This window comes from Penicillium nucicola (assembly GCF_028828085.1).
Source record: "Penicillium nucicola strain IBT 29836 chromosome Unknown utg000001l, whole genome shotgun sequence".
Classification (NCBI taxonomy): Eukaryota; Fungi; Ascomycota; class Eurotiomycetes; order Eurotiales; family Aspergillaceae; genus Penicillium; species Penicillium nucicola.
This window is the reverse complement of record NW_026643125.1, coordinates 2,533,637-2,560,699: the sequence shown is the minus strand read 5'-3', so window position 1 is coordinate 2,560,699 and position 27,063 is coordinate 2,533,637. Positions and strand designations below refer to the sequence as shown.

Below are 27,063 nucleotides of genomic sequence, written 5' to 3'. Positions count from 1 at the left end.
AGAGAAGATGAGAATCAAAGCGTGAGATGGCCATGTACTCCGTAGTTGAAAGGTGATTGTCCGCTGAGTCATCTATCAAGCCTGACGTGCCCGTATGACGCTTCCATCAGCTGCGTGACCCATGTCCTATCGTAGATTTCACACCTCCTTGGGGTTCTTGACCTCTCCCTTATCCCTAGAATTTACCTCAAATATCAAGCTTTGTATTCTGCTTCTCTCTCCTCTCCCTTCTATCCCTTATAACCCCTTGATTCTTCTTTCCCCCTCCCTGGTCCCCCGTGAACATTTCTGGTCCGCTCACCGTATTTCTTGTTGTTGCGATAGCAGGCCATGTTCTCCGAATGTAGGAACCAGGAGACCTTGAGATCTGAATTAAATGACTGATATTTCATCCCAGATGCCTCACGCTTCCTTGCCCAGTCACAGTCGAGGGTAGCGCCTCGCCCAGATGACCTTCAAAGAACGGGCCGTAGTCGTCCTAACCATCAACCTCAAGCGACCTCACGTCACCCATCGTCACGGTCTTTCCTACGCCCGAGCGATCCGTATCGACCGGGTGCATCTCAAACTTCTCATTTCCCCTTTGCCTCCCGTGGTCCCGCCCAAGCTCCCCTCTTCTTCAGTGCCACCGATGAATTCCGAGAAGAAGATGACGAGACGGAACGTGAGCGGGAAATAGCAGATTTCTATGCCTTGCAACGGTCCAGAAGGCATTTTGGCGACAGCAATTTAAAGGACTCTTCGGAACTTGACGATTCCGAACGCTCAGAGGGGTTTGATGAGGGTTCTTCGCCATATGATAACCGTCCTGGTAACGGGAAAGGAATCAAAAGTTCGTGGCGTGGTGAAAAGAGTGTTGCTTCTACTCGCCATTTTCTCATCGATCCCGTTGAAGAGGTAGCAGAGCATGCTCTTGGGTCTCAAGCTAGCCCCAGCAGTAGCAAGGTCCGAGGACATCTGGTTGATGTCGGCCTGCAAGATTCTTTGCGAGCCGACTTTGACGAAGATCACATACCACACAGCCCCAGCAGCCGCAATCCACCCATCCAACTATTTAGAGAGCGAGGCTCAACGAGGGACTCTGAGATCGGCCTTCTAGGGCATGCTGAACAGGCTGGTCTTTTATCGCACGATGTCCCACGACCACCCAGCTCGACAGGTTCATTCCCAGCCTCGGTATCTCCATTGGTCTCGGAAACCATCGCCCATGATGCATTTTGGGGCCAGCTGTTCTTGATATCTCTTGCTGGGCTGTTTGCCTCTGCATTCCTCGTGTATCTTCACACGTCTACCCCATCTGGAGACAAGTCAAAATGGGGCGACACAATATACATGACTGTCCATGGCTCCTTCTTTCTCCTCGGAATTTATACTACCGTGTCGATTTTTGTCTCTGTGCTCTGGTTAGCCTTGTTAAGGTCTTACGTGCGACTTCTGGTCCACCTGATCATCGTTGCTGTTCCGGTCGTCCTATTCTCATTCTCTTTATACCCTTTTATATCAAGTTTCAAGGGACCATGGCTCGGGGCAAGTATACAAGATAAAGCGATGAGATGGGGCTCTGCAGTTCCTCTCTTCATGGCCACGATGTGGATCTACAATGTTGTCCGCGGACGTCAATCTATTGGGAAGGCGATAGGAATTCTTGAATTTGCTTGTCGAATTCTAGCTGCCAATCCGGAGCTCCTTGCTCTTGGTCTAGGGGCCATGGTCTGCGTGGTCTCCTGGACGTGGATCTGGATGCTGATGTTCACTCGCGTCTTCCTGGGCGGCCACGCTGGTCCGCGGTCTTTCATTGTCGACTTGAGCAGCTGGTGGCTTGGTGTTTATTTTGTCATTGTCTATCTGTGGTCCATCGGTGTCATTGCGGGCATTCAGCGTGCCGTCACAGCCGCAACAGTAAGCCAATGGTACTTCCACCGCTTGACTACACCCGCGCCAACTTCCAGGCAGATTGTCCAGGCAGCCATAGTTCATGCTGTGACAACTCTGTTCGGCACAATATCGCTATCCAGACTATTGGGGCTCTTGATTCGACTTCCGCTTCTATTGCTACCAGGTCGTATCTCCTCACTGCTCGGCTTGTTTGCCTATTCATTAGTTCCCACGCCTATAACCTTTCTGACCAATCCGCTTTCTCTCACCTATGCCGCAATCCATTCGCAACCTCTTGCTGCTTCATCGCGAGGTCTAAGTCAAATGACGGTGCTTGCCCAATCCGCCGCCTCCACTTCCTTGAATCCTCGTTCCTATCCTTCGGGAAACTCTGCCTCTCTTCTGTCCTATCGACTTTCCAAGCTGATTCTTTATGCTACCCGGGCCATGATGTCACTGGCTTTGGGATTCGGCGGCTGGGTTACCACCGCCCGCAGCTTGACAACCACTGCTACTGGCGGAACAGTTCGTGGCAGCCTTTATGCTTATGTGGTCGGTCTCATTGCTGGAATGATTGGATGGACCATACTGGGTGCGATGGAAGGTGTCATTGCTGATATTGTCGATGCAGCTGTGATTTGCTGGGCCAGCGAGGTTGGCATATATGGCCGAGAGGCCCGATATTGTCGAGAGGCTGGTTGGCTTTTTGGCGACTCGCAGTCTCGATTCGACCATGAACACCAGGAGGTCTAGGCCAAGGTATCATTTTATAGGGTTTGGGCGACGCATTTGTTTCCATCATGATCACATTTGCAAATATCTTCATACATTTGAGCGATTATGATCTTTCTATTCCATATATTAGCGACATTGAATCCAGAGGAATTAACATATTTACGTCTAATATACACACGCTTAAGCGTCTCGCCTCGGCAGAGATACTGATCAGTAGTTTGCATGCCCTATGGCAAATTCGAATTGCAAATAGCTACATGAAATCCAGGGCTCGTGGTATCATGAGAGGATAAGAGAAAAACCTCGAAAAAGAAAATGCAAGAAAAAGCTGCCAGAACGCCCATGTTGACTGTAGAAAACAATGGATACGTCAGATACCGAGGCGCCCATTCCATTCTACCTGTTCCTTCGAGCACCATTCCTTGAGTAAAGTCCCCCCAAAACGAACTACTTCGATGGGGGGAGTCGTACCACCTAGCGGTAGGAAAAAGCTCCCGGAATAGTCGCCAGCTTTAAGAGATGTGCGACCTCTCTCTGAGTAATTTCTGGATCGTTGAGACCAGCTCGTAGGAAACTCACGGGCAAGTATATCTTCAGAGAGGCCTCGTGTGCCTTCCAGCCACAGCCTTTGGGACTCTTTATAGCACTCAGGGAGACGGTTTTTCAAATCCAAGAACTCTTTCCTGACTTTCTTGGTTTCGTCTGACAAATTCGTATTGGTATCACTCCCAGGAGTGGGTACTGGAGTATGCTCTCCAGGAATTGGGCTTATGGCGAGGCGTTCAAGATCAAGTGCGTGAATAGCATTAAATGAGACGGCACCAAGTAGTAAACAAAGATTTGATAGCGCTGGATAGGGTGAAGTCAACTTCTTTACCACTTTCCAGTATGGAATAATTGAGAGCCACGTGGAAGAGTCTCCAACCTGGCGTGATACAGCTTTGGACTGATCGTCTGCCACAAAGGCTAAGATGAAAGACAGCAATGCCTCAATGGCAACCACAGCAGCGAGTTTCTCATCCACCGACGAAGCTCCATTTTTGGAGTTGTGGCGGTCTGCAGCATGTTTCAATTCACGACCGATGGTTGAGAACTTTTGCCATTCATCCCGCCAGGCTCTGCGCTCACGCGATCGACTATCAGATTGAGATGGAGACGCTTTCGCGACTGTCCCAGTATCAACAGAATGTCGTTTGTTAGCAGGATGAGAGGGCGTTTTTCCATCACTCTCTCCGAGGTCAATCCGGCGTGGGGCAGACGTTTTACGGTCTCTCGGCGTGGTTGCAGCTTGTTTGGCTTTTTCCTGTGGGAGAGAAGCGGCCAATGGTTGTGAGAGGGGAGTTCGGGTCTTTTCTGCGAGACCTTTCGGCTCCCTTGAGCGACTATCATGAGGGCCCAGGGCTTCGTCGGTTTCGGGCTTGGTCTTATTTTTCAGTGACCCAGGCAGAGCGTTACCGCGGAACGATCCCGTTGTTTCTGCTCCTTTTTTCCTAGAATGGGAGGCGTCGTCGCGATCGGTATCGTGGTTGACTGGTGAATCTGACCGACGCGTCTTCATTTTACCGGAGAATTTGAGCAAAGCCTCAACCCGTTTCCTGTTCGCTCTCCCATATCGCAGCTTCGCAATGAGTTGTACCTTCGGCACACCGGGGCGAGCATTTTCCTTCGGTTGATCATGGATATTTGAATCTTTTTCAGGCAATGTCTTTTCTGACGCACCTGGACGGCTATTGTGGGGCGGTGAAGAATAATCGAGGCGAGCTAGCTCTTTCTCAATATCTGGCGGCAGAGTAGGAGACAGTAAACGCGGAAGTTTGGGGCCATTTGAGGTTGGTGGGAGGGTGGGCGAGAGAAGAGCCGGGAGTTTGGGGGAGTGCGATTTCGAAGGGCTGGGGTCTCGGCGGTATTCTTTGCTAGATGATAGACGCGGCTTTTTGAGAGAATGTGTTGCGGGATCTTTAGTTCCCCGAGGGTTGAGAAGCTCGCGGTCCGAGCCAGATGGCCGTTTTTGGCCCACCCTTTCAGGAGAAAGGCGCGTGTCAGCCTTGAGTGGCATCTGTGGTGCCTCAACCCGGTCAGGGTTTTTCAGTGGTTCCGAACTTGCTGTTCGTCGTTTTTCTTCGGATTGGTTTAAGTCTGATGTACTGCGCCCACTTGATTCGGGGCCCATAGGAGATGCGACAGGACCGTTAATCTTCTGATGCTTGTAATCCTTGAGGCTGATCTTCTTCCTCGCCACTGATTCTCTTGGGCTTTCTGTGGTGCTTGGGGCCGTTGGTCGATCGTCCATCATGCGCCCCGTATCATCTGACCAATCCCCAACAGCGACAAGTAGCGAATCCGTATCGTGATGTGCCAAGAAAGTCATGTACTGAAGTTCTTGCTCTTCGGAACGAAATGGTCTGTCATGCCCTACCGCCCAATGGTACTCGCGGCGGTTTCCCTGTCGAAAAGGCGAATTGGTGGGAAGAGTGAGAAGGTAAGGTACGGACGGGAGGACTTCCTCGGAAAGGCGCTTCAATCGTTGGTCAAGCGCTTCGCGGTCCAAACTTGGAGAGCTTGTAGCTTGGGCGTTCGTGATGTTTTGGGTATGGCGGTTCTCGTTCACCGACATGGCAGTGCGCAGGGTTTCGCAAGTTCCTCCACTGAAGATGCCAGTATCAAACGCGCTTTACAGGCTAAGCTGAAGCGTGTCACCGAGTATTTTCTTCTAGCCAGTCGAAGAGACGAGTTACCGAATGGCGGTCAGAGCATCGAGTCAAGCAAAGGATGGTAGACAAGCGCGAGCATTGAGAGAACGAATAATCAGGGCATCCTATTACTCTTGCGCGTAGGGGGAGTGATCCCATAACCCTGGAGGATCGACCACAATGAAGGGATGGACAAGACAAAGAGAAGCAACCGTTAAATCACAAAGAGAAAAGAAGCAAGAAAGAGAGGATAATGACGGTTGGAGATTTCCCCGATTCAAAGGGCTCCGAGATGGAGTACGGACCGTACGTGACGGGCCGCTTATCTTATCAATACGGGGGTAATTGTAATGTACTGTCACCCTGCTATTGATCCGAGTATTTCATGCGCCATTGAGCTGGTATTGGTATTACCGTGCTTCAGTGTAGTGATGATATTGATGAGTCTATTTCTATTGAATCGCTATTCATACTCTATGATCGATCGTCTTGCGCATATTTATCCTGCCAGAATGCTCGGTAATGTTTCTGTTCGCCAACCTTTGAGATTTCTTCGAGCTCCTGAGGCGTTAGCTTGAAAGTCAACGTCCGAAGATAGCTGCTCATGCGTGACTCTTTGCCACTGGTTGTAACGGCTATACAGCCACGGTCAATAGTCCAGCGAAGCAAGATTTCCGCCTCACTGACGGCGTACTTGGTGGCCAAGGAGGTAAGCAAAGGGTCCAGAGGCCCACCTTTAGCACGAGTAGTCGGCGTCAGGCCAGAATAACTGATAGTCTTAATGCCTTTGCTCTCGTGGAAAGAGATCAAGTTGCCATGCTGGAGGTAGGGATGGAACTCAATTTGGTTCACAGATGGGACAATTTTGGCAGTCTCGAGGATGGTTTCCAGATGGCTTTGTAGGAAATTCGATACACCAATGGAGCGGGCCTTTTTAGATTCTTTGACTTTTTCCATGGCAGCCCAGGCAGCCTGAAGTTCGGCCTCGGTATTTGCGAAGAATGGAGCATGAATTAAGTACCTGAGCCCATCGTCAATTCACATCCCTTTAATACGTCCAGATTGACTTACAGATCAACATAATCAAGCTGGAGCTTTCGCAGACTGATGTCGATGGCCCGAGGAATATCGGCGATATTGGTAATGACTTTGGTCGTCACAATGAGTTTCTCTCGAGGAATCCCACTCTCTTTGATGGCCAATCCAAGTTCCTCCTCGGTTTGATAAACTTCAGCTCCGTCGAGGTTATGATATCCTAGTTTGGCTGCCGTCTTGATGGACTCAACCAAGTCACGGTTGATTCCACTATCTGCCGACTTCTTAAACCATGCGGTGCCAGTGCCATATCCAAGCTGGATTGATCAGTAACAGTCAATCTAGGAAAGCAAAGCACTTACGACAGGAATCGAGACACCATCATTGAGCTTCAACGTGGGAATACTACCGATTGTGCCTGCCATGATTGCCAAAGTAGATCAAAAGAGTAGATATAGAGGATATATAGAGCAAAAGAGCAGAAGAGCAGATGCAGACAGTAAAAGGCGGGGGGGGGGGATCCGCGTAGGTCTCCCGAGGTCGGCAACGCGATTAATAATTGCCAACTTCGTCATTTCACATAGCTCCCGAGCTCCTCGACCTCATGTTCTCAGCTCTTCTCAGCTCAGCTCAACTTCTTTCTTTATGTACCGTGCTGTGCGCTTAAGTCGTATGCTTCCCAACCTCAGATCTCCAATTCGGAATCGTTTGAGCCAAATGGCGTCCCATTTCTCTAGTGGCGCCGGGGTTTCCCTGGTTGAGCTACCAAAGTCAAACAATTTTACATCGAAAATGCCACCTGATCCTGCTTTTGAGACTCCAGAAATCTCACACAAGGCCCCGAGAGAGGCCCTCGGCCCCCGCATGGTCAAGGGAGCACTATTTACTTATGTCCGCCCCGAGCCGACAGATGCACCAGAATTGCTAGGTGTCAGTCCCAAGGCAATGAAAGACTTGGGGTTAAAGCCTGGCGAAGATCAAACGGAACAATTCAAAGCGCTGGTCGCAGGAAATGAAGTCTGGTGGGATGAGGAGAAGGGTGGAATTTACCCTTGGGCCCAGTGTTATGGGGGTAAGTATACATATTCCGATCATTTAATGCATGGAGTTTAACATGGATTTCCAGGGTGGCAATTGTAAGCCATAGCTAGAGATTTATTGTGGTCTACTCAAACTGACATCAACCAGTGGTTCATGGGCTGGACAGCTTGGAGACGGGGTAAGTTAAGATTCAAAGTATGCAGTCTACACACCGTATGGCTAATGTAGAGGTGATTTATATCAGCGTGCAATCAGCCTCTTTGAGTGCACCAATCCACACACCAATACTCGATATGAGCTTCAATTGAAAGGCGCGGGCAGAACACCCTACTCGCGTTTTGCGGATGGCAAAGCTGTCCTCCGATCGAGTATCCGTGAATACGTTGTCTCGGAAGGTATACATGAAATATCCTGAATCTGAGAGGTATCTACTAACGAAGTTCTCTAGCTTTATCGGCTCTTGGTATACCGACTACTCGTGCACTATCACTCACCTCCTTACCAAATGCTAAGGTGTTGCGGGAGCGTCTGGAGCCCGGAGCAATTGTTGCACGGTTTGCTGAGAGTTGGTTGAGAATTGGCACTTTTGATCTTCTTCGTGTTCGCGGAGATCGTGAGCTCATCAAAAAGCTCGCAACATACGTCGGCGAAGACGTGTTTGGTGGGTGGGAATCCCTCCCTGCCATTATATCAGTACGTGAACAGCAATCTCCGGCGGAAATGGACAATCCCCCAAGAGGAATTCCCCGAGATGAGGTCCAAGACCACCAGGACGTACAAGAGAATCGGTTTGCGAGACTGTACCGAGAAATTGCTCGACGCAACGCAAAGACAGTAGCAGCATGGCAGGCCTACGGTTTCATGAACGGCGTGCTCAACACGGACAACACATCCATATATGGCTTATCACTTGACTATGGCCCATTCGCGTTCATGGATAACTTCGATCCCCAATATACCCCGAACCATGATGACCACATGCTGCGCTATGCCTATCGAAACCAGCCTAGTATTATCTGGTGGAACTTGGTTCGACTTGGGGAGTCACTGGGAGAACTCATTGGAGCTGGAAATCGAGTCGACGAAGAAAGCTTTGTGAAAGATGGTGTGACAGAAGATCTTGAGCCAGAAATCATCAAACGCGCAGAAAATATCATTGATCGCACGGGTGAGGAGTTCAGGGCAGTGTTCCTGAACGAATACAAGCGATTGATGTGCCAGAGGCTAGGACTGAAGACACAAGCCGAGTCGGACTTCCAGAACCTCTTTTCAGAGATGCTGGACACACTTGAGGCCCTCGAGCTAGATTTTAACCACTTTTTCCGCCGGCTCTCTGGGTTGCCGTTGTCCAAGCTGAAAACCGAAGAAAGCCGAAAGGAAACAGCCTCAATTTTCTTCCACAATGAAGGATTCGGTGGTATTGGATACACCGATGACACAGCCAGAGCTCGCATTGCAAAATGGCTTGATGACTGGCAAGCCCGTGTCCTTGAAGACTGGGGCGCTGAACATGACGAAGACAGGCAAAAGGCGATGAAATCCGTCAATCCAAACGTAAGAGCTCGTTGAAATTCGTTCGGTTTTATCATTTAGTAAATGTTGACTCACTGACCCTTCTCTCATCTAGTTTGTGCCCCGAGGGTGGATTCTTGATGAGGTCATCGATCGCGTTGACCGCAAAGGAGACCACGAGATTCTGGACAGGGTCATGCAAATGTCCTTGAATCCCTTCAATGAGGAATGGGGTCTCAACAAGGAAGAGGAACAGCGCTTCTGTGGGGACGTTCCTAAGTACAAGAGGGCTATGCTATGTAGTTGCAGCTCGTAGTCGAGCCATGCGCGCCACATATGGGAAAATCAAGACACCCAGTGTACCATATCAATTTCATCCAACCCAAGATATATACGTATGTTGACATCCGTTTCGGCCTACGAGTTGAGCCCTACAAGCACAAGTTGCAAATACGAAAATTGCAGGGTTCCCTGCTTCACATTTTATGCGCGTTATCAAAAGACCCGCGGAATTCAAACTCGGGAAGCATCATAAGGTAGATCATGTCAACCTGCCAGACGTTGATCTCTAATCATACATTTTCAGGGGAAAAAAAGAGAAATTCGTTTCGTGCATGCAAGATAATTGTCATCCGATCCCGTAGAAACTGCAGAAACATGTCGACTGAAACAGCAATCCAAGGCCTTAGTTAGGGCAAGCGGACTGCACGTGGCCGGGCTGCTTGCACTTGTAGCACATGCGCTCACCCTTGGCCTCAGTAGGGCAGTCACGGGAAACGTGGCCAACCTCGCCGCCTAAACTTGAGGTTAGTAGATACTCCCATCAAAAAGAGAGAAAAGGCACTCACAGTTGTAGCACTTCTGGCCCTGAGTGCAGTCGCGAGCCATGTGGCCGAAGCCACCGCAGGAGTAGCAGGTCTGCTGGCGGCCACCGGCAGCACCGCCGAAACCACCACCGTAACCACCACCGTAGCCGCCGCTACCGTAGTTACCACCCTGGGGGCAGTGACGGGCGATGTGGCCGACCTGTCCGCACTTGTAGCACTCCTGACTGCCACCGCCGCTGTAGTTGCTGTCGCCGGCCTGGGGGCATTCGCGGGAAAGGTGACCGGTCTGACCGCAGCGGTAGCAAGACTTCTCCTTAGCGGGTTCTTGGCATTCACGGCCTTTGAGATGTCAGTTCAGTGAAGCTCAGAGTTGGGAATTCCCGTCGACTTACTCAAGTGACCCTGACCTGGAAATGAAACGTGATCTGATTAGCAATGCTCCAACCAGTCCAGATATCTAATCATGGACAACATCCGAGGGATAAAGCGTACCGCCGCAGTTGTAGCTATAGAAGACAGGAATTAGCTTATATCAACCAGAGGCGACAAAGAGGAATTACCAGGTGGGGTTACCCTTCTTGGGGCAGTCCTTGGCCTAGAATGATCATATAAGCTTCATGTCTTTTTTTTGGGCTCGCATTGAACCATCTGAACCATGCAGAAGTTCAAATAAAGATGAAAATTACCTGGTGAGAAGCCTCGCCGCCTAGGAGAACAGAAGTCAGTACAAATGGACCAAGCATGGAAGAAATTCCAAGTCCGGAAAAAAGCATCAAGCTCAGACCAGAAAAATTGGGGAATGACTTACAGTTGAAGCAGCCGCCACGTCCGGTAGGGAAATCCATTTTAAATAAGAATATTGGGAGAAGATGTGTAGAGTGAAGGAGTCAAAAAAATTGAGTCTTGAAAATTGTAGTGCGGGGAGAAATCTTCCCGCGAGCTTACTCGCTTGACCGCCCGACCACTTTTCATCGGGGATGTCTGCGATGGGAAGTATAAGGAGTTTGGCGCTTTGGACTTGGATCACTTGGATATTAGACCCTGGACTTTGAACTTTGGAGGTTCATGTTTGATCTGCCTTCTCTCTTTTTTTTTGGCTTTTTTTTTCATTTGCGCGTTCTTCGTCTCTTCCATTTCTCGCTATGAACCTTCGCATCGTCATACATCTGTAGCGTTTCTGGTGCTTTTTTTTTTTGGATGTACGGATGTACGGGGGAGTCGTGAGAAATTCAAGGATATCATGGCCCATTTTTAGGGCGATCATGACTTTTATACCCCCCTAAAGGCCCCCCTGCCAGGGTCCCCAGCTCGGGGTGAGTACCTTGTGCTACGACCACGTTCCTGAACCCGGGGTTATTGGCCGTATTGCGATCGTCAAATCATGAGTTCAAATGTTTGCTTCTGTGGAGTTGGCCTGCCTCTTCCATATCTGTCGAATTAGTTCATGTAAAATCATAACATTCAAGGAGTTGGGTTCCCGTCTTTTCTCGGAGTAACAGTACTCGCTCCTCGTCAAACCCAATACAACCTTGCAATAATCCTTGGGTATGATCTACACTGCCCAAGTTTGGATGAACAGGGATCACCCCCGAGTCTTTCTCTTGTTTGCTTTCAGGGTTGAGCTGAACGCCATTCTCTTCTTTGAAATAGGTGCGGCTGCCCAAGGTAGATATCGCCATCTCCAACTCCCAGATTCGAATTTCGTCTCCTCGGGCGCTCACTGAAACAGCTTTACCACGGTTTGTCACTTCAACTGCGGATACGGAAGAAGTGTGACCCCAAAGGCGCCGGCCACCTTGAACAAACAAATTGTTGGACGTAGAGACCACGAGATACATAGTCAATGTATTGTCCGCATGAGAGGTCAGCAGATATGGATGAGAATAAGACATCGAGGTTGGCGGTTTCTGGTGTAAGATGGTTGGTGTTCCAGCGGCGATGCCTTGACTGTTGACGGGCCGAGTCGCTGAGTGTCGTCTTTTTTGGGATTGTGGTGGATCTTGCGGTGACCTTAGCCCATATTGTGAATCTACTGTGGTGGCTAGTTGCGAGTCAAGTTGTTGGCCATCCTTGCCCAGGCGCAGTTCTTGAATCCCGAGCGACCAACCACACCCAATGTGGAAGAAGCTATACACAATAGTCGCGACAATATCAAAACTTGAGACTCGAAGAGACAGAGTCATGGGTGCAACGATGTTTTCCGCTCTGAGGGAGGCGAGTTGGTGTAGTTCTTCGGTATCTCCAGTTTTACCTCTCTGCTGGCTTCCATGTTGCAGATTATACAGTGTCAAATCTTTGTGCTGGGATACAATCAACAGATATGGTGATGACAATGCCATTGCAGTGATAGCACCATTACTGCAACCCACGTGAGAGGATCGAAGGCGTAGATCGAATGTTCCAAGGTGCAAGACAAACATTTTGAAATGGCCGTTATCCAACCCTACTGAGATTTCGATCTCATCTTGAACCTGACTTGCGGCCAGTGCTGTTGGAATCACGGGTGGTGCTTTGGAATGAGTCGTCAATGATGATGTTGCCATACAAGATGCCGGGTCTCTTGCAGTCCAAGCCCGGAGCCCGTACACCGGGTCTACGGTGAAGACAACACCGGCGCAGAATCTGACTAGAGTTGGTGGACATGGCGGCTGAGGAAACTCGACCTCAGTAAACCGACATAGCCCTCTGGACCAATTATGCCGAAGCCGGTATTGTCGTTTCCAATTGGTTTGTGCCCCCTGTACTAAGTGACCATGATCGAACCATGTTGCGACTTTGGGTGAGTAATCCGTCTTAGTTGGGAGTGTTGAACGTCTAACATTTGCGAGCCGGCGGGCACGGGGTCGCACCCATTCTGAGTAGTATTGCCTTTTCCACAGCTCGGAGTCACCACCAAGAGCATGGAACCGATGGGATAGTCTTAGAAAAGGGTTCAGTCAGTGCCAATACTAAGAGAGACTGGAAGCAGACGTATTACCTTTGACACACATTCAGAGACGAAACCGGCAGAAACGAGAAGATATGAAGCAACAGCTCATTACTCAGGCGGGACAGGCGGTCTCCAGACTGAGCATCGCGGGTACGAGGACGCTTGTGAGGCTGACTAGAGTCCTGGTCTCTGCGCCGTTTCAACATTCTGTGAGACGAGATTATCGACAGTTGTGATATGATAGCAAAGAGGTGACGAGTTTCTTATCGATAAGCTCACGTGGCCCAAAACGCGTCGCGTCTCTTTCGCTCTCTTGACACTTTCTTTATCACAATGGAGATTATTCAGGATCTTCATACCGCTGTGGCAAATGCCTGCGAAGCTTCTTTTGACGAGGCTTATCGACGTATGAAATCGCAGGTTGACGCCCACACTAAAGCGGCACAAATCAAAGAATCACAGGCCAATCAAGCCCAGCGACAAGCAAAGGCCAAAATCCAAGAACTTTGGCAAAAGATCAATGCTCTTCAGGTCGAGCTGCGGGAGCATGAACTTGATCCGCGTGATCTAGAGCTTCCCGGAGAATACGCCAATCTAGAAACCGAGTTCGACCCCAAGAATATCTGGGGAAATAGCATGGAAGATGATGATACTTCCGACGTTCAGACCTCGCGAAAAAGGATTGAGGCCAAATATACGGCACTGTATACGTGTCTACAGACATTCATTCAGACCTGGAGCGACCTCAAGTCCAGAATTCTGCAGCACAAGAAGAAATTGCGGCGGTGGGATAGACAACTAGAACAGGAAGAATTCACAATCGTTCTCAATGCCGAACCAGTCACATTTCGCAGAGTCCAAAGTACCGCCATGGACAAATTTGACAAAGTCCAGTCCCCAGCAATCCAAAGCCTGGCAACAAAACGTCCACGAGAAGGGGGTCTTGACTTTCCATCAAAAACTCCCAAGTCATTGTCAACCCGCAAACCTGCAAGCAGCTCTGAGGAAGCTGTCAAGTCAGATCATAACAAAAAGGCAGGCTTCAATCAGCCATCACAACCAGCTTCCACTCAATCTAGCTCCCCTGCACCAGATGTGGATCGCTCAGACCGGTCTTCGAATGGAGCATGGGATTTACCCGGTGTGCATAGCCAGCTGAAAGGGCAGGGGCTTCCACCGGCGCCGCCTGGCGAGCATTCGTTGCCCAATCCCCAGAGGGCGGAGGCTCACCCTGTGCATCCTATATCTATTAAGAAAGAGATTATGTCTTCCAGTCCAGTCCGACCCTCCACCTATAACCATGAGCTACCACCTGCAGGCACACAAGATCTCGACGAAATAGGTGACACAATACGAACACCTATGAAGCGAAAAGCCTACAGGGATGCATATGCTGGAAACACTTGGGACTCAAATAGCAGCAGTAAGCATGCACGTCACTCGAAACAAATTCCGCAAGACCGGGAAACATCACAACACTCAGTCCTTCAGCCTGTCGATGGAAACGCGCGTACCGAGTTAGATCCCAAGGAACGCCACTATTCAAAGCATGGCAAAGATCTGGAGAAACGCGCAATACCATCTTTGGCAGAAGACGGAGAAGATGTTGCCTCTCACACAACCCCAAGGCCATCAAAGAAGAACGCCGGTGACAGGCCTGGTCAGAGACGCCTAGAAAATCTGTTGGAACAATCGGCACCCTTCAGATCACCACTCAGCGCGTCGAAAAAGGCTGCATGTATGACTACAACGACAGAAGATACTGCACCACAAGACGATCCGAAGGCAACAATTAGAAGTCAAACTGTCCCCGCCATAGATCCCGACGATGAGCCTTACAGGTCAAGGCCTCTTCAATGCCTGGGGCTCGAGCATTTCAAAATCAACCCTGCAAGAAACCAAGGACTTGATTTTGCCTATAATGCGGTGGTTCGCAAGAAAGATGACCGTAAATGCATATCGGGCTGCACTCGCCCGGGATGCTGTGGAGATCGGTTCAGGGCCATGGCTCGTCTTGGAGGTCTTCCTGCCAGATCTGTAGCTGAACAGGAAGAAGAAGACCAGAATATATTACAGGAGTATTTGGGAGAAGATTCGCAATTACTCAAAACCCTGAAGGGGCAAGATCGTGAGAATGTTTTGGTGGAAGCGCGAGCCCGGGCCTTGGCCAACCAGTATGGACGACATCGACATGCTCACCAGAGAGCGCAATCTCCACCCGGATTCTGGCGAACAGAAATGCCAGATACACAAGATGAGGAGTCTGATCGTGAAGCTGCTAAAAGACTGGAGCGAGAAAAGGTGGAAGAGCGATACCGAGAGGCCATGCGCCCTGGTGGGCTATGGACATGGGCTGATGAATAAGACGCTATGAATCTATGGATATTCTTATGTATATGAATATGAATGATACCCGTAAGCATATATCAAACATCATTAATTGCGCATTTCACGAATAAATGTCATAGAGTGGGAGGTTAAGTCCGAACGCATCAACCTCGGCCCAGGCATTCTTGGCAAACGCGGGACCACGTGCCTGTGACCTCTCCCCGGATCTCGTTCCCCCGTCACTTCATCTATCTTGACATCCTCTGGCTTCAAGATGGAAACCGTTCGCAACATCCAGAGTCCAATACCCCCGGCACTTCTCAATCCATCGAAATGGCTTTCTCTTTATGAAGACTTCGTGACAAAGAATTCCAGCTCGGTCGGTCAAGTCGAGTCTGCGCTACGATCCCTGACATACATCATTCCAGGTGAGTTCTCATCCTGGTGCTTGATTGTTTGCAAAATTTGTTGACCTTTTATTGTGATAGGGCGTTATCGCGAATCAGAGATACCCTCAGAATGTGGTCAGTGCAAGAACCTACCTGCCGTCGCGCGTTGCTGATATTCCCTTGCAGTGCATTCGGGCGTCCAGTTATTGTCGCTATACCATGATTCTCTTGTTTCGCGTGTAATTGATCGACTTCCTTCGACTGTTCCTCGGCCGCAACCTACCCCCCATTCCCGGTATACCAAATATTGGACCTCTCGCTCCTCATTATATCGTCAAGTAGCGCTTGCGCTGCAAATGCTCCAGTACACAGAACTTCTCTGGGAGATGACAGCACGGCGACGGGGCCAAAAGACCCGCTGGCGTGTGGTGGTCTTCATCGAATTCGCCAAGGCCATCTGCCGCCTGCTGCTACTCAGACTGACAAATTCCAGACCTCTGGTCAGCCCACCACTGCCGGAGCGCGAAGTGGACCCAAGAACGGCGGAAGAGGATGACCAGAAGGAGGACTGGAATGGTATGGATACCTCCAGTAGCGAACGGTCTTCGGACTTGAACTGGACGATGCCGCGCACAGGGCTATCCCTGCCATCTCTTCCAAATGTCAACGATGTATCGAACTACCTTATCTCAAAGGTCCTTACAGCGGATGATATCAAGCCCCCGAAGGCACTTCTTCACCGTGCGACAGGACAAGGACAACTAGCTGAAGTGCTATATATCCTCCGCCCCGTTGTGTACGCATTGGCGATGCAAAAATGGAGTAAGGATAAGCGCAGCTGGCGACCATGGCTCATTGGATTTGGAATGGAGTATGGCTGCCGGCAGCTTGCCAAGCGCGACTTCCGGGAACGGGTTGCGGGTGGCCTCAGAGGACTTACAGGGCTTGAGCGGGAGGAGCTCAAGAAGCGCGGATGGTCGATGGGCTGGTGGCTGTTGCGAGGTGCATTCTACGAGAACATTACCAAGTAAGAACCCCGGACTGTTTCTACAAGTTCCCGAACAAACACTAACTTATCAATCAGGGCCTGGCTTCACAGTGTGACAGGCAAGATGAAAGGCAAGCCATTGTTGGATATGGTGGGCAGTATTGTTGAGGACTATGAGTACCTGTGGGAGAATTATTATTTCTCGACTGCAACACTGTGATTCCTTGAGACTTGTCCGGCTTCTGTTCCCATGATACCCTTATTTTTTTTGCTTCATATTTTAATGATACTCGCGTCAAGACTTGTCGGTCTGTTCTTCATTTGTTATCACTATTGCTTTGCTGTTTGAAAGCAGGTTCATAGGGTATCATCAATGTTATATTAAGTCATATCTAAATCCATGCATTCCCAAGAATCTCTACCGGGAAAGGAGGCCAATCATAGTATCTCTGTTGGCCTTTGTCCATACCAATCGCGTAAACCATCTCGAGTTGTACTTTTCCCCGGACCGGATGATACTAAAAACTCACTGAGCCTTGAAGCGCCATCCTCCTCGTCGACAGGCCAGTCAACTCTTGCACCGCCTTTCAGCTCAAGCATTTCCTTCGCCGTGCCCCAGCTAAATCGGCATTCATTGCCCCATCCAAATACAGGATCCATGTTGCGTCGAAGCCAGCCGACACACTTTGAATCCGAGGGATACCCACTACCCCAAGTCTCGGGGGCTGGGCCAGACAATTGCTGAGCTTTGAGGATATCGTCGTACATGATCTCCAGCGCGACATCACGCGTCACCTTGGCTGCCACACTAGCAGCACTGACGCAAGGATACAAAGAGTCTGCCTTCTTTGCGACAGTGATCTTCAGGGATGGGAATATTCGCTCCAATTTTTGCTGGTAAGTGGCAGGGTTGCCAATGGTGTCAATGTAAACCTCTTGCACATCTACCCCACGATCTTGAACAACCCCCCGAATGATTTCCACCGTCGCATCCATCGCCTGGGCGTTCAGGTTGTACGCTGCTGTGGGTGGTCTCATCATGCCGGAAGAGATGTCGCGTGCGGAAAGTACCTTGATTGCATACCCACAGGACTCAAAGAGTGAGTCCCCTGGTGTGTTTAAGAGTTGCATCAAGTTGGCACGCACAGCAGGTGTCAGCACTTTGCTGTCGTCAAAGCTATGCTCTTCAGTCAAAAGCGAATGATGGAGTTCGAGAGGAAGGTAGAAGGCGCCATAGACCATTGGCCCTAGAACCGGGCCACGGCCGGCCTCATCAACTCCTAGGACGCAGGGTGTACTTGGAATTGTGTCGTTGGCTGTAGAGGAGGCATTTTGGGGCGTAATTCCGCTCGGGCATGGCGTGTAGTACGCGTAGGAATCGCCGGAGAACAACCGTTCGGGGATCACGCTGGGGGGGATAAAAGTGGACGATTCCTGAGCAGTGGCAGAATCGGTTGCTTTAGTCATTTTGAGAAATTATGAAAGATTGTGGAGTTCAAGTTCTAACTGTCCGGACTCCAAGGGAAGATGGCTGAAGTATGCAACGCGTCGACTTTTCGGGATTAGCGGGCGCGTGTTTCTCCCGCCCAAATTCCGTCGCATCATTCCTCCCCTCCATCTTTGCTTCTCGCACAGTTTCACCTGGTTTGATACATTTTGGCGCAAATTGCTTTGATGCAAAAAGTGCCACGTTCTTGACGACTTCATTTCCTTTCTCACTGCCTGGTGCTCAACCTTCAATATGGCACGAGGGCCCGGAAAGGCCCGCGACTTCGATTACTCCAACGTGGGAAAGACGGGGAGGTAAGACATGTTATCGTGAAGTTGGAGGCATGTGTTGTTTAAAAAAAAGTCCAATATCTGACGCGATTGGGATCTTTAGGCGCACCGGTATCTCTCTCAAAGAGGGGCGACGCGATGAGCATGGAATGGAAGAAGTGGACGGCCTCTTCTCTTCGCCTGAGAAGTCGCCAGCCGCGCTGCCTACATTTGAGGAAAATGCGGCCTCATCTGGGTCGGATGAAATGTCAATGGATGAGGGTGCGCCACTGATGCTTTCCCCTAAAGTCTTTGTTTCACACATGCTGATTCTCTGGTTCAACTCGTCCAGGCAATGCGCCGGGTCCCATGGACTTTCTCAAGAGTGCCAATGGCCCACGGACCTCTTTTCTTTCCCCGTCCGCTGCGCGGTCACCGATAAAAGCCGGCCTCACCAGGTCTCCGCACGGATCCGCGTTGCGATCAACCCCGGAACTGCAGGACATTCACGAATCCTCAAGTCCGTATGATAACCGCTCAGCTAGTGCCGAGGAAAACTCGCCACCGGAACCCTCTCCTCTGTCTACCCGCTCCGTAAATGCAGGACGATTCAATCAGAAGAACGGCACATGGAAGACAAAGGCTCAAATTGTCGCAGAGTCCGAGCCTTCGGTGCTACCTGATTTCTCCGATGGCGACGGCGACGAGAATGATGAAAATGACAACAATGACGAGAATGATGAGAATTCTGGCTTACAGCAAGAATACGGCACCGGCTTTGAGGATCCACGAGCTGGCGCAGAAGAGCCAACCCAAAATGGACCTGAAGATGTTTCTATCATTGACTTGGCTCCCCCAAGGACAGACGAGACTACAACCTCCAAGGCGAACAAGGGCGCTTCAAAGAATGCCAAACCGGATCAACCCTCGGCTAAACCCCGCGGACGCCCTCCGAAAACCCAGCGCCGTGACGGTGATGGCGATGTCGATACGAGACCAACCAAGAGACAAATGACGGCCAAAGTGGCACCGGCTGCCCGTGAACCGTTGGAACCAGAACTAGACCGTGTGGTGGACAATTACGCCAACCGCACAGGCCCTTTGAAGGGCCGCAGTTTGTATATTCTCAAGCGCGAAAACCCCGAGGACACCAGTGCAACGCATACTAGATCTGGACGGGTATCTGTTCGCCCTCTAGCCTACTGGCGGAATGAACGTTGTGTCTTTGGTGATGGGGAGGTTGCGGAGGGACATCGCTATCCCCTTTCAACCATCAAAGAAGTCATTCGAACCGAAGAGCAAGAACCTGAGAAGAAAAAATCCAAGCGCGGTCGAAAATCCAAGTCGAAGAAGTCAAAGAACGACTCCTCGGACGAGGAAGATGAGGATGCTGACCTCTGGGAGCAAGAAGGTGGTGTTCTCCATGGCTATGTTCAAATGTGGGATTCAAAAACACAGGCATCTTCAAGGGAAGAAGAAGTTTTGGGTGAGACTGGCAATTCGACTGATATGGTTCATCTTTCGCTGACCTATGACAGACGTTGCATATGCTCCATCTGGTATCGAAACACGGGAAGTCAAAGGCTCATCGTTCCGGTTCGCAAAGCTTCTCAGTGGGACGTTCATTGGTTCTGGAGTCGTGGAGCTTCCACCGAAAGGAGTGAAGAAACCCAAAAACTCGAAGAGGATGCACATGGTGTTCTACGTGTGCCACGGACGCGTGCAAGTAGACATTTCAGGAATCCAATTCAGTGCTGGCAAGGGCTGCGTTTTCCAAGTACCTCGTGGTAAGTCTGGAATTTTTAGAGCGTTTTGCCTATAGGTTTTATTAACCCAAAGCTCTTCTTTTTAGGCAACTATTATAGCTTTGCGAACATTCATAGCAAAGAAGTACGACTGTTCTTCACCCAAGGACAGCTCCCAGAGGAAGACGAGAACGATACACAGCCCACTACCCCAGAAGGCGGTACTGAAAGTGAAAATGAGACTGAAACTGCATCCGCCGCTCCTGTTGCTGTTAAGAAGACCAAGGGGCGCCCTAAGGGCAAGGGCAAGAAGAATGAGAAGCCTCCAACTCCTGAAGCTGGCAGTGAGAGCGAGAACGAGGCTGAATCTCCGGCCGCTGCTCCCCCTTCTCATCCTGTTAAAAAGGCAAAGGGACGCCCTCGGGGCAAGCAGAAAAAGACAGGTAAATGATTAATCCAATCCGGATTATATCTGTCAACGGCTTGCTGTGCCAGTGACAGCTCGTTAAGATGCTATCTTCGATTACGTGACTGGATACCCCAGAAATGTCTCTTTTGGTGTTCGTCTATGTCTTTTTCTTTCAGTCTTTCTTTCTTATTAGTTCTTCAGCGATTTGTTTCATACGATAACCTTGGGGTTCGGCGTTTCCCGCCTGTGTGTCCTGTTAATTATGCAGTCTATTGTATTGGTGATACTCAGTGGTGGAAGAACAAGTGAGATAGCCTGGGGCGTTAAATCTCATCTACGTGATGTATTTGTTCTACTAGCAGACATAACAAGACATTTCTTCAATTAGTGCATGTGATGGTTCAATGACAATCATATCTCCTCCATAAGCTCATCCAATTCATCATCAAGGCCCAACGGGGGGAACTCTCCCACTTCAACCTTTTCGGGCTTGACGAAAACGCCCCGGTTGCCTAGACACTCAAAGTAGCGTTGTCCACCGACACTGCCATCATTCTTCCCCATAGGCTCGTCGAGTTCAATTCCAACCCAGATAGGCTGGAGGTCCGCCGGAAGCTCTCCACTCTGTTGCAGCTCGCGACCCGGGCCGGTAATGGGAATGGTGGGAACAGGTCCAACAAAGCGAATAGTGCCTCGTCGGATATGCGGCGCAGTGGAAGGCAACACAATCGCACGGTTAGCAACGGCAATTCCTACCACACATAGTTAGATTAATCACAACCGCGATGGTTCACATGTTTCCAACGAACCTCGGGTGGAGAGCTCGGCTCGATCCTTCTCAACTTGATGACGCAGAGCCTCCTCTGGTGATAGAGCGTTGGGATCAAAGCGGCCTAGCTTCTGGTTCTTCTTCCATGCCAATACAGAGTCCGATCGGGCCTCGTATGTTTCAGTCGGCAGGACATATTTGTCCACAGACGACAGGTCGGTGAAATTGGCCCGCATGGTTTGCGGACGACTATCATGGATCTAAGAAGGAGTTTCAGCATGCGGTCTTTTCCCAAGCATTGTTGCAGTGGTAGTTCCTTGGGTTGAAGCAAATGTGAATTCTGATACATGCCAGCCGAGCAGCTACATCCGAAACAATTCGGGGAATAAACCAACCTCGAATTCCGATCCCTTCACTAATCCCCAATCTCCGATCAGGCGGTCATCTCCATCAGCCCATTGATCAGGTCGGCCGGGGGTCTTGACCAGCAGACGCTGGCTTCCTGGTGGGATACCAGTCATGGTCTCCAGCTTTGACTTGACCTGCAGCACAGTCCAGGTAGGAGTGATACGGCGTTCGGTCATGAACCTTGGTTCTGTACCATTGGCTTTGCCAGATGCAGCATTGGTGATGATGACGGAGACATCCGTCGGGGTAGGCTGAAATGCCATGATGTATCTTTTTCTCTTCTATGTTAAGTTTTCTTTTGGTTCTGGAAAATCGTCAGCATTGGTTGTGATCCCTGGGTTTGGGCTCTCCATGTAAAGACCAAAGTCAACTGAGTAGTTCTGGAAATCAAAGACCACCAACAATGTCTTCAGTCACACATAGAGCCAGTATCCAATGATTTTCGCGGGTTACATGGCAATATCAAAATCCCTTCAGGGGCTGGTGACAAGCTGCCCCATGCAACTGGAGGGGATACATATGGTTCCGTGACACAGCCATTCTAGATCTCCACGAAGAACCAGCCATGGAAGGGAGCAGGTAGTACTTACATTTGTTGTGTGGACCAGAAAAGCAACCCATGGATATCTCGTATACCTAACTAGATCACATTAGTCAGCTGGCCAGGAACAGGCACCGCTTGACTCAACCAGTTGACAATGAAATGCCGAAATTCAAAACTGATCCCACGTTAGACAAAGTACGGGAGACCTGTTGAGTATTCAGGTGCTCGTCTCATAGGTTTCGTGGGGTTGAAAAGATCAATACACACACACACACACACACACCACACCACACCGTAACGTTATGTAAATTAGAAGTAAGTTAGTTTAGGAACCCATACTTGGAGAGAATCTAGTAGATATGTAACTCTCTACTGTGGATTATAATTGAGTTTAGTATTTTGCTGATTGTGCTTACTTCGTTACTGATACTTCTCATACTTCGTCCGCGACGTTGACGTTGACTGTTTTGCCCGCATGTCTGAGGCCACGTGATATCATTTCTCGCTTCACTTTTCAATTCCTCATCTCTTTCAACCTCAAAACACCATGGCGACCCCACAGGCAGATGAAGCCTACGAGCAAAAGAATGTGCATGAGGTATATCAACAGATAGCCCAGCATTTCTCTGCTACCCGGTATAAGGTGTGTCTAGGTGACTGACTGGAACCGCACATCCAGCTAACCCCGTCTTCCAGCCGTGGCCTATAGTCGAACGATTCCTACAGGGTCGGGCTCCTGGCTCAGTGGGATTAGATGTAGGATGTGGTAATGGCAAAAACTTAATGGTCAATCGCGATGTCTTTATCGTGGCTTCGGATAGGTACGTGATAAAAGTTTGGAATTTTTTTTATATAGTTTCTATGGATATTGGGTTGCCCCTCTTGGGGTCTTCTTGGGGGGAGAGGAATGGGACTTCCTGTCAGTTTCTTCGTACTGCATGGCTTCAATTGACCAAATGGCAGATCTGAAAACCTGGCTCGGATAGCCCTTCAGCACCAGCCGCATTCGACGGTGGTGGCCGATATTCTCGACCTTCCCCATCGGGATGCAAGCTTTGACTTTGCCATCTCGATCGCAGTCGTGCATCATCTTTCCACCCCGGCTCGGCGCATTCAGGCAGTCGCTGAGATGCTGCGAACCATCAAACCCGGTTCCACGACACATGAGGGCGGTCAGATCCTGATCTATGCCTGGGCCCTCGAACAGAAGGACAGTCGCAGAGGCTGGGACAAGGGCGATGAACAGGATCGAATGGTCCCTTGGGTTCGCAAGGGTGACCAGCCCCAGACCTTCCACCGTTACTATCACCTGTACGAGCAAGGTGAGCTCGAACGGGATATCGACAACGCCGGCGGTCGTGTGCTGGAAGCGGGGTACGAGAAAGACAATTGGTGGGCGATTGCGACGCCCAAGACGACTGACGTTTGAAAAAATAACGTGGTGCATGCACGCATGTACTCCGAGAACCAGCCTCGGAGTCATGGAGAAACAAATCCATTCGCACTGCTGGTCCCGCCAAAGATCCTGCAAACAGAGAGAAAACACCTCCACAAACACCGAGGGATAAAAATCATCTATACGATTCACTGTCTCCTCAAATCACGATATACCTCCTGCCGGCGCTATGCAATTCGTAACAAAAGACCAACCAAACAAAAGAAAGAAAAACAAAACAAAACAAAGAGAAAGAGAAGGAGAAGAGAAGAAAAGAAAAGAAGAAGAAGAAAAAGAAACAAGGAAAGACGTATAGGCGTCATCGTCGTCGACTTAGGGCAGAGTTCGAGGGGGCATGCCGAGGTGAGGGCCCATCAGACTTGGTGGGGGAATTCCCATTTCAGACGGTCGTCCAGGTCCATAAAACTCTCTTTGCGGGGGAGCCGGTGCGTAGGCCGGAACGCCTGCTGTGAGCTCTTCCAGGGAGGGAAGCTGAGGTGGGAGACCGGGGAATTGACCGGGGATTGCCCGTGAGGAAGACCCTTTCCTGGGTCGGGAGAGAGAGGTACTGGCACGACGTGTTCTGGTGGTAGGGGGGTCGATGGCTGCACTGGAGAGGGAGAACGGTACGACACCCGCACGGCGGGCCATTTCCTGTTCTCCCAGTTGCCAGTGCATGGCCTCTGCTGCACGCCATGGGATGGCCATTTCTTCGGCCACTTTGGACCACATTTCGGCTTTGAATCTATTGAATGCGGTCAACTGATTAATGGCTTGCTCATACGTTTTCCACGCTCTTTCACTCGCTTTCCACCTACCTCTCATATAGACGGGCTAATTTGTTCTTCTTGTCCTCGTCCCATTCACTTCGGCGCTCCAGATAGTTCTGATAATGCAGTCGACAGCTGATCGCACTGCGGCCTGGCAGTCGTTTGCTGATATCCTCCCATTTCATTCCACTGCCTCGCAACTCGATGATCAAGGCATCCTCTTCTGGGGACCATTTGGACTGTTTCTTTGCTGGTGATTCGGCCGTATGCGCCGGTTGCAAGCGTTTGGGCGCACCGGAGGGGCCTGATTTGGTGAGTGGTGGCATGGCAGCCATCGCCGCTGGGCCTGGCATCGTCATGATAGGACCCATGGAGCCCATCGGCGGGCCTGGGATTCTCGACGGGAAGCCCGTGGTCATACTGGGGGTGGCTTCTTCCTCATCTTGGGGCTTGAGTAGTAGTGAGATATCCACTTTGGCGGGATGCGAGATAGGCTGGTGTCGTAACGCAATCATATGCGCGGATGAAGACCAAGAAATAGAGCAAAGAAGAAGAAGAAGACGAAGACGAAGAAGACGAGGCAGCTATCGAAAGCGTCCAAGGGAAGGTCCAGGTGCAGCAGGTCCAGATGGAAGGAGTCTGAATGACGACAGAAAAAAAGAAGCCCAAAAGAGAAGTCTCGAGAAGTCAAAAGGTTAAAAGAGAAGAAACAAGCCGTTCAAGCCGTTGGCCAAGTAATATTACAATTTCACGTCTCTAGTGGGGGAGGGGGGCGCCAGTGCGATCAAACATTACTGTAACACTTGATACCCTATATACGCAAAGAGACCCGCATCATCCTGAGTAAAATGAGGCGGTCTTCTCCGGGAACGTTCCAGATCGCTTTTTCAACGGCTTTGGGACTGGGATCTGGGGTTGGAGTGGTGTTCTCTGGGTGTTTTCTCGTCTGGTCTTTTTGATGCTGTCTCGTCTACAGTATGCTAATGCTATTTCTTGTCTTCTCTCTCTCTCTCCTCTGTCCTCTGTCCTCTCCCCTAAATATGGGTGATATACAGTATGGTCCGCGTCCGCGTGTGGTCGAACCTCAAGGCAAGTCTAGATTCACCCGTTCAACCAGGGTCTCTGAACGACGGGGCAGTGGGGTCTATAGGACATCCCAAGCAAAACAAAGCAATTCTGGACCTGACTGGTCGTCACTGGCCGTCACTGGTCGTGACTGGTCTTCCCTGGTGGTCTTCAGCAAGTCGACCGTTGGACCCGAAAAACCGGGTTGAGAACACGAGTTCTTTAATTTCCTTTTCGCTTTTTTTCTCCCTTTTTTTTTCTCGATTTTCTCTTTATTTTCTCTCGATTTTTCCCCTGGTTTTGGGGGGGATTTTAATTTCGGGTTGGAATGTCTTCATTTCCTTTCTGATGTTCGCCTTTTCCCTTTAATTTCCGCGGGCCTGAAACACATGTCAAAGGATCAGCACTCTCTCGTTTACGTCGTTTAGAAGCTCTCCGAAATCGAGTTCACCTCACTGAGCTCCCTGAGCTCTCTCCTCCTGGTAGTGGATCCTTTCAACGTTCGTAGTTGATCTTTACTCTCTTCAGGCGTCAGGCTTCACTCTGACTGTACGGTCTCCACTAACTCGGCTTCAATTTCATCTTCCGCCCTTCCGCGCCAAACGGGTCCCGGGTATTGACCGAGGCCGATCATACAAGAAGGAATGAAACGAGAGAAACGACAGAGAGAGAGAGAGAGAGAGAGAGAGAGAAGCGGTCAGGGCTATGGTCAGACGCGGCACACGAGGTGATGATACAGCTTCACCCTACTCAGTACAGGTGACAGGGTTGTTGGAGATAGACTAGCCAATAATCGGACTCGGTTGGGACGTCGGTGGAGGGGACATGGGGAGGCAAACGTTGGATCATCGCGACTATGACTTAAGTGGTAGTGGCCGAAGAGCTGGTGGCGCTGAAGCGGAGGTTTTCTGCTCTATTTATTGCACGATCGCCCTAAATGTCCGACACAGACCCGTTGAGACCCGGTTTTTCTATTGGGTCTCTCTGGCTTCATTTCCCTGTCGTTTCATGCAGTTAATTTACTTTCCCCCCCCCCCTCTCCTCCTGAGTACTGTATGAACCCGGTCTGCTAACTGTACATGTACAGTATCTCGGAGATTTTACGGTTCCACTTAGATCATATGCAGTGGATCGAACGCTGCTGTCAAGGGGGAGGAGAAGCAATAGTACGGAGGACATGTCTCTGACTCCCTACTCCCTATTCCCTACACTCACCCAGCTTCTTCCTCTCTCTCTCTCTCTCTCTCTCTCAAAAAGACCGAAAAGTGGGTATAGGGAGAAATAGAGACATCAAATAAGACCCGATGCAGAAGGAGGAGTCAACGTCTGCCGGACTTGACTAGCTTTCGGCCGGATCTTTAAGCTGCAGGACCAATAGCGGGCGACGAGTTGGCTGATGAAGGGCTCGTGGGCTCCACCGACTCCATTTGAAACACTTTGCCTTGTGGGGGGGGGGGGAGAGAAAGGTCTTCTAGACCGTCCATACTGATATAGACTGTATAGGAACCGGTTCCTGGAGTAGAATAGAAGAGTCGATTTCCACTTTATCTGCTGGTTCTTGTCCCCCTCCCGTCCCGTCTTCTAGACCATAAGAGGTGGACTCGCGTTCCCAAACCCCGTCGAAAAAGTGACAGGTCTGGACTCTGTTGATCACAGGGGAGTCCATGGTTAACCTGCGAAGGGTCTGGAGAGCTGACATTGGCATCGCCACGCTTGCGGCCCGTGAAATGACCTGTGTTTCGGACTTGATGCCCAAGATTGATACATCTCCTGTCACAACATGCACTCCTTTTTTTTCTCTCTCGCTCCTG

The 27,063-nt window shown here is 50.2% G+C and overlaps 13 protein-coding genes across 13 annotated transcripts; 6 read left to right on the top strand and 7 right to left on the bottom strand.

The window, feature by feature from the left end:
- Positions 1-330: 330 nt before the first annotated feature.
- On the top strand, positions 331-2,628 carry N7511_000965 (uncharacterized protein; the record flags this gene model as incomplete). Its single annotated transcript, XM_057123390.1, has 2 exons — positions 331-343; positions 398-2,628. 2 exons carry the CDS (start codon positions 331-333, stop codon positions 2,626-2,628), a joined length of 2,244 nt encoding a protein of 747 aa, XP_056989123.1.
- A 352-nt stretch (positions 2,629-2,980) lies between these two features.
- N7511_000964 (uncharacterized protein) lies at positions 2,981-5,224 on the bottom strand (the record flags this gene model as incomplete). Its single annotated transcript, XM_057123389.1, has 1 exon — positions 2,981-5,224. One exon carries the CDS (start codon positions 5,222-5,224, stop codon positions 2,981-2,983), a length of 2,244 nt encoding a protein of 747 aa, XP_056989122.1.
- A 550-nt stretch (positions 5,225-5,774) lies between these two features.
- Positions 5,775-6,760, bottom strand: N7511_000963 (aldo/keto reductase; the record flags this gene model as incomplete). Its single annotated transcript, XM_057123388.1, has 3 exons — positions 5,775-6,321; positions 6,372-6,652; positions 6,698-6,760. The coding sequence occupies 3 exons, from the start codon at positions 6,758-6,760 to the stop codon at positions 5,775-5,777; spliced, it is 891 nt and encodes a 296-aa protein (XP_056989121.1).
- A 220-nt stretch (positions 6,761-6,980) lies between these two features.
- Positions 6,981-9,204, top strand: N7511_000962 (uncharacterized protein; the record flags this gene model as incomplete). Its single annotated transcript, XM_057123387.1, has 5 exons — positions 6,981-7,407; positions 7,487-7,554; positions 7,621-7,771; positions 7,825-8,930; positions 9,004-9,204. 5 exons carry the CDS (start codon positions 6,981-6,983, stop codon positions 9,202-9,204), a joined length of 1,953 nt encoding a protein of 650 aa, XP_056989120.1.
- A 339-nt stretch (positions 9,205-9,543) lies between these two features.
- Positions 9,544-10,560, bottom strand: N7511_000961 (uncharacterized protein; the record flags this gene model as incomplete). The annotated part of the gene is made up of 7 exons (XM_057123386.1): positions 9,544-9,683; positions 9,737-10,054; positions 10,108-10,122; positions 10,208-10,221; positions 10,276-10,310; positions 10,402-10,421; positions 10,524-10,560. 7 exons carry the CDS (start codon positions 10,558-10,560, stop codon positions 9,574-9,576), a joined length of 549 nt encoding a protein of 182 aa, XP_056989119.1. The 3' UTR covers positions 9,544-9,573.
- Positions 10,561-11,157: 597 nt separating this feature from the next.
- N7511_000960 (WD domain protein) lies at positions 11,158-12,850 on the bottom strand (the record flags this gene model as incomplete). Its single annotated transcript, XM_057123385.1, has 2 exons — positions 11,158-12,634; positions 12,693-12,850. The coding sequence occupies 2 exons, from the start codon at positions 12,848-12,850 to the stop codon at positions 11,158-11,160; spliced, it is 1,635 nt and encodes a 544-aa protein (XP_056989118.1).
- Positions 12,851-12,977: 127 nt separating this feature from the next.
- Positions 12,978-15,008, top strand: N7511_000959 (SAE2 C-terminal domain-containing protein; the record flags this gene model as incomplete). Its single annotated transcript, XM_057123384.1, has 1 exon — positions 12,978-15,008. The coding sequence occupies one exon, from the start codon at positions 12,978-12,980 to the stop codon at positions 15,006-15,008; it is 2,031 nt and encodes a 676-aa protein (XP_056989117.1).
- Positions 15,009-15,246: 238 nt separating this feature from the next.
- On the top strand, positions 15,247-16,569 carry N7511_000958 (peroxisomal membrane protein PEX16; the record flags this gene model as incomplete). The annotated part of the gene is made up of 4 exons (XM_057123383.1): positions 15,247-15,400; positions 15,461-15,496; positions 15,548-16,388; positions 16,446-16,569. 4 exons carry the CDS (start codon positions 15,247-15,249, stop codon positions 16,567-16,569), a joined length of 1,155 nt encoding a protein of 384 aa, XP_056989116.1.
- A 218-nt stretch (positions 16,570-16,787) lies between these two features.
- Positions 16,788-17,816, bottom strand: N7511_000957 (ribonuclease H2 catalytic subunit RNH201; the record flags this gene model as incomplete). The annotated part of the gene is made up of 1 exon (XM_057123382.1): positions 16,788-17,816. The coding sequence occupies one exon, from the start codon at positions 17,814-17,816 to the stop codon at positions 16,788-16,790; it is 1,029 nt and encodes a 342-aa protein (XP_056989115.1).
- Positions 17,817-18,090: 274 nt separating this feature from the next.
- Positions 18,091-20,303, top strand: N7511_000956 (Cupin domain protein; the record flags this gene model as incomplete). The annotated part of the gene is made up of 5 exons (XM_057123381.1): positions 18,091-18,152; positions 18,232-18,389; positions 18,460-19,593; positions 19,646-19,894; positions 19,960-20,303. The coding sequence occupies 5 exons, from the start codon at positions 18,091-18,093 to the stop codon at positions 20,301-20,303; spliced, it is 1,947 nt and encodes a 648-aa protein (XP_056989114.1).
- A 369-nt stretch (positions 20,304-20,672) lies between these two features.
- N7511_000955 (tubulin-folding cofactor B) lies at positions 20,673-21,701 on the bottom strand (the record flags this gene model as incomplete). The annotated part of the gene is made up of 3 exons (XM_057123380.1): positions 20,673-21,013; positions 21,071-21,290; positions 21,426-21,701. The coding sequence occupies 3 exons, from the start codon at positions 21,699-21,701 to the stop codon at positions 20,673-20,675; spliced, it is 837 nt and encodes a 278-aa protein (XP_056989113.1).
- An 828-nt stretch (positions 21,702-22,529) lies between these two features.
- N7511_000954 (tRNA (carboxymethyluridine(34)-5-O)-methyltransferase) lies at positions 22,530-23,411 on the top strand (the record flags this gene model as incomplete). Its single annotated transcript, XM_057123379.1, has 3 exons — positions 22,530-22,625; positions 22,679-22,803; positions 22,946-23,411. The coding sequence occupies 3 exons, from the start codon at positions 22,530-22,532 to the stop codon at positions 23,409-23,411; spliced, it is 687 nt and encodes a 228-aa protein (XP_056989112.1).
- Positions 23,412-23,750: 339 nt separating this feature from the next.
- N7511_000953 (MYB DNA-binding domain protein) lies at positions 23,751-24,702 on the bottom strand (the record flags this gene model as incomplete). Its single annotated transcript, XM_057123378.1, has 2 exons — positions 23,751-24,162; positions 24,236-24,702. 2 exons carry the CDS (start codon positions 24,700-24,702, stop codon positions 23,751-23,753), a joined length of 879 nt encoding a protein of 292 aa, XP_056989111.1.
- Positions 24,703-27,063: the final 2,361 nt, after the last annotated feature.